General features: G+C 35.2%; 1 protein-coding gene across 1 annotated transcript in view; it reads right to left on the bottom strand.

Moving 5' to 3' along the window:
• The window catches only part of LOC105621667 (interleukin-1 receptor accessory protein-like 1), a 95,531-nt gene that overhangs the window by 18,453 nt on the left and 71,905 nt on the right, over window positions 1-5,173 (bottom strand). The window contains exons 3-4 of the mRNA XM_012203135.1: window positions 3,647-3,780; window positions 1,177-1,341 (exon numbers count right to left, since the gene is read on the bottom strand). Of these exons, the coding sequence (XP_012058525.1) occupies window positions 1,177-1,341; window positions 3,647-3,780 (299 nt within the window). The remainder of the gene's footprint in view (window positions 1-1,176; window positions 1,342-3,646; window positions 3,781-5,173) is intronic.

Raw genomic sequence — 5,173 nt, 5'->3', positions numbered from 1 at the left:
GTGTGTGTGTGTGTGTGTGTGTGTGTGTGTCAGAGACGGCACGGGGAAATTATACAGCTGCGAAACAAAGGCCATTGCGTTTTCTCACCTAGATTATCCTCCTGAGTCTCGTGCACTTTTAAGATAAGCGATTCCATGAAAAACTCACCTCTTTCAATTTGCAATACATAAGACCCCGAGACGATGCAGTTGGGGAAACAAAGGGATGAAACCTGGAGGGATATCTTGAAGTGCGAACGCCTGGGAGTGGATTCCCACGGGGTTCGCGCCGCTATCAGCATATTATTTAAACAAATTGAGGTAATGAGACGAGAATGGAAACGAGAAGAAAAGAAAACCAGAAGGATTAAGATGGCGATCGGCGTGAGAAGGGGAGGAAATACGAAGAAAAAAGAGATCAAGGAACAACTTTAATTTCCTTGCCGGACCGGTACTTTTCACGGTAATTAAGAGATGCAATTAAGTGGACGAAAAAGCGTCGCTGATAATTACCTAGACAGCATCCTCTTCCTTCCCCTCTATCTCCATGCCGTGGCGAATTTGTAGTTACCAAAAAAGGCGAACTAGCGGAGGAAAGGATAAAGAGGATGGAGTGAGGATCTTTGACCGATGAGGATCCCCTTAGTCTTGGGATTAGGGAAAAATCCTTGCGATCCATGTGATTTCGAATTTTATGTCAAGCCTTTATTCTTGTCTTCAGACAACGAGATTTCGTTTTAAGGACCATTAAATTATAGAAGAGCCTGGGAACGTAAGTCTACGATACGTAAAGTCTTAGACGGAGAAAATTAAATTCTGATCCTTTGCGTTTCCCGGAAGATTTTCGGAAATTTCGAGTCGGTGAATTTCTCTGTTCCGTGAAAATGTATTTTTATTTTTAAATCGTAAGGCTCTTGCGTTTTAGAATACTCACGAGAATAAAATGAGAATTCTCGCAAGGCTAAAAAAAGATCAAGCTCAAGTTTGAAAAGTTGAACGCCAACGTCCTTGACTTTATAGAATCTTTAAATTCTTGGGAAGTACGAGTGGAGTTCTGGGATTTACAAATTTTCAAGTTTCGATCTTCAAATTTCTAGAGAAATCTAAGATATCCTCAGTTCGAGGGTAATTTCTTACTGAAATCTCTGAGTGGCGGAGGATCGCGCCGGGGAAGTTATTTATGATTTGTGAACTCACCGCTTTCCTCGAGGCGACCGAACTTGTCTCTGCAAAACAGTGCAAGTGGTAGCCAGCAACGCGCGTAAAATGCGCCAGCTGATAGTAACAGCACTAGGACGAGGACTGCCAGTAGAAGAGACTTCCGCCAAGACCCATTCGGAAGGCTCAATACGAACTGTGGTTCTGTGAATTAAAAAAAGAAATCTCGAGATGTTGTATAAAAAACAAAGTAATAAAAATCTACGACTGTGTGTAAAAAGAAGGTGATGTGATTTGAAAGAGATAATTTGGAGTTTTATGCTTAAATAAAAAACAAAATTTATGAATTTTAATTTATGAATTATTTTAGGAAGAGAAATAAATAAATGAATACAGTTCTCCATTTAGTTACTCATTATTATATATAAAATTATTATATATAAAAAATTAATTTGTCATACAAAATTTATTAAAAATGTAAGAGTTTTTGTGTCACTGAAGATAGGCCGGAAAATTCTGAGTTTTATCACAATTTGACTTCCAAGAAAACAATCTTTTCTCTATTAGTTCTCCATTTAATTATTCTCTTTGAATACTTCGCTCTAGATTAAACCTAAAATATACCATTAGAAAAACTTTATTACAAAATGATAACAACATAAATATAAAATTTTAATCTTTACATAAAATTGACGTTATTTAAGTGTCATCAATAAAGTGCATGGACGCAGTGGGTTCCGTTCTCCTCCACGAGAGGAGGCTGCATTATCAATTTACTAGACACATAGATGTGAGTTGAACCTCGTTTCGCGTGGAAAATTGTAAACCCCATGGATTTACAACTTTCCTCGAGGCGAGGTTCAACCTAACCCTATGTGTTTAGGGTTTTGGTAGCGAAGCTACTGTCCGTCCCCGTAGGGAAGGTGGGATCCACTGCGTCCACGCATACACTTTACAATGCGAAGTAAAGTTCATATAAATTTACAACTTACTGTGTTTACTTTTTGAAAATAATGAAATTTAATGTATTAATAACATTTGAATAAATAGTGAAACTAAAATCGTCTGAAAGTCAATCATTGCAAATGATAACCTTGATGACACGTATTAAGATTGAGATCATCGGACTTTGTCCTCTAAGATGATGATTTATTATTAAAATTATATATTAATTTTAAATATCTCAGAAATGATAACGAAGTTGCTACGAAGCTAGAAATTGGGGAAATCAGAGAAATATTAGGGAAATTGAAAATAGTCAGGGAAATCAGGAGAAAGTCAGAGAATTTTGTAAAATTTTCTGGAAAATTAAATTTTTTTTAGCTTTAAAGAAGTGCAATATGCGTAAGTTATACGTATTCTACACAGTTTTGAAATACTATCAATTTAACAATTAAATATAAGCAGTTAACAACATTAATGGTAATTGCTACGTTAAATTGCTCTCTTAATAAAATATAGGTATAACAGCTTTCAAATCACGAAAATTCAAGAAATTTCAAAATATTATTGAAAGCTTGAAGAAAAGTTATGAAATTTTATCTAAAAATCAGGGAAAAGTTATGGAATTTGAAGAATTTGTAATAATCCTGTATAAGAGAAACCAAGATCTAGTTATACACAAAGCTCAGTATTATGATCTTGACAACATATGTTAAGATTATCGAAGTAGTAATTTGTATAATTATCAATAAATCTCGATATAAAAGGACAGTTTAAAATTAATAAAAACATAAATATATGTATATTCAAATTAAAATTAATTATTTTTGAACATCGGAAATGTTTGATTAAATAAATCCTAATAAAGGGATTTAATCCCAAAATGTTTTAACTTTGATAAAAAAAAATGCAAATAGACTATCGCACAAAGATAAAAGAGATATTGCTTTCTTTTTATCATAAAATAATATAGCAGATAGCAATAATGGAGTATAAATGTACGCGATATTAAATTTTATGATAAATCTGACAATGAGTCCAATTTAAAAACAAGATTTTATCGTGATATTGTAATAATTTGTCCACGAAACTAATTTGTTGTATAATAATTAAAACCGATAAAGTAAATCGCCGGCACGCGTGGTTTGCTAGTTGGCCGATATGTTTTCCGGACATTTCCACTAATTATTAAAATGAATCCGACGCAAACCTGTTTTTATACGCAAACAATAAAGCATTCAGACTGATTGAATGCGTTTTGCGTCAAACCATAATTAACAATGCCAGTAAATAACAAGCTGAATTATTTAATCCGGTGTATTTCAAATCTGATTCGTATGAAAAGCTTTCGGGATTTCGATATAGAATTAAATTCAAAAATAAAATAATGACTGCTGGATTAAAAACTCCGAAAATTAATGTTCAATGATACGTAACACAAAAAGTAAAATATTGAATTAATGTTGAGATAATCAATGTAAAAATATTCTATTCTGTTTTCACTCAAAGTCGTAGTTTTATGATGACAGGGATGAGCTGATGAGAGATTTCAGATGGTTTTTCGGACCTTGCCGGTACACATGAGCAGCCAATGTGATCTCCTCGTCGACGCCGTTGCTGACTTCGCATTTGTACTCGCCGTAATCCTCGAGAGTGACGTCCTCGATTTCCAAGTAGGAACCGATTATTTGATCGTTCTCCCTGCAAATAGAAACGCGAATAAATACAATTAATAATAGAATTTAATAACAAGTCCTGCATGGACTTAGAAGAAAACCTATAAAAACAAACATTATCTCTAAAAGAGAATTCCTTTAAGAAAAAATAAAAAAGATATTTGCAATGTACGAGAAATTTGAAAGGAAATTTTGATACGTTTATTTTGTATTCCATTAATCTCTCTCTGTTGGTCAATTGTTTAAAAACTTCGGGTTTCTTCGGACTCAGAAAAACTTTAAAAACTTTAATACCGAGAGTTTGGACTTATTTTTGTTCAAAACTTTAAACTGAAAATTTTCGCATCAAAAGAAATCGTTACATCCAGTCCTTGATTTTCAATTAATCAAACTCAAAAATTTCTTGTAGAATTTAATTGCCAAGATATTTAACAATAAGAATAAAACCGTCACGAGGGCCTAAACTTTAACAAAAAGAGAATCGTCTCCAAATATCCGAGCACTCTAATGGTTTAACGATTCTTCCAAGAGTTCAGGGATCTCCTTGGCAATCAATCAGTGTACATGGAAAGAAAAACAGAGGATGTGGGCCATTTCCCAATTTAAAAAAATAAAAGAAAATTCGTCATAGACATTTAAATGTTTGCACGACGTAAATTGAGCTTACCGATGTTGTTGTCGCACCCTGAGTTTTTCAAATCTTCGGTTAAATCTCGCATGAATATCGCAGTGCGAAAAAAGGCGTGACATTATTTCGCTTTTTTCCTGTTTTTCGCATTTCGCAATCCGGAATGAATTGGAAAGCGCGTGTGTCGCGTGAAACTCTTTCTTTTTTTTCGACCGGTTGTCACACGGATGGACAACCCCCTCCCTGTAGAGCAGAATAAAAAAAAAAGAACAAAGGTTCGCATTTCATTCGATGGTTCGCGGTGTGCAACGAAAGCCGCGAAAGAGTGCGAGGTTCACCGCCGTCCATCCGCCGTGCCGGTTACACAATCGTTTAACGCACGAAACATTTCGCCGTGCTAATTTAATTACGAGCACGGTCGGCCCGGCAATGACTTACCCGCACAATTAATTCTCACCGCGTAATTTCATTCATTCGGCCCGTCGCGTCCGCCAATTTCGCCTGCGGCGCAACAAAGACGAAACATGGATGCGGCAAACAAATAAATTCGGCGTTTCGGAATGAGCGGGTGGACGAAACGAGAAACACAATGCCTGATGGAAATAGGCGTGTTTCGTGGAAAATAGAGAAAGAGAGAGAGAGAGAGAGAGAGAGAGAGAGAGAGAGAGAGAGAGAGAGAGTAAGTAGTTAGTTAGTAGTCGTTACGTAAGTAAACTAAATAAATTAAAAGTTAAAAGTAAAAAGTTAAGTAAGTAACGTAAGTAAGTTAGTACGTAAGTAAACTAAATAA

The sequence above is a fragment of the Atta cephalotes genome, assembly GCF_000143395.1.
Source record: "Atta cephalotes unplaced genomic scaffold scaffold00035, whole genome shotgun sequence".
In the NCBI taxonomy this organism is placed as follows: domain Eukaryota; kingdom Metazoa; phylum Arthropoda; class Insecta; order Hymenoptera; family Formicidae; genus Atta; species Atta cephalotes.
Note: the sequence above shows the minus strand (reverse complement) of the source record. Positions and strands in the feature narration are given on the sequence as shown.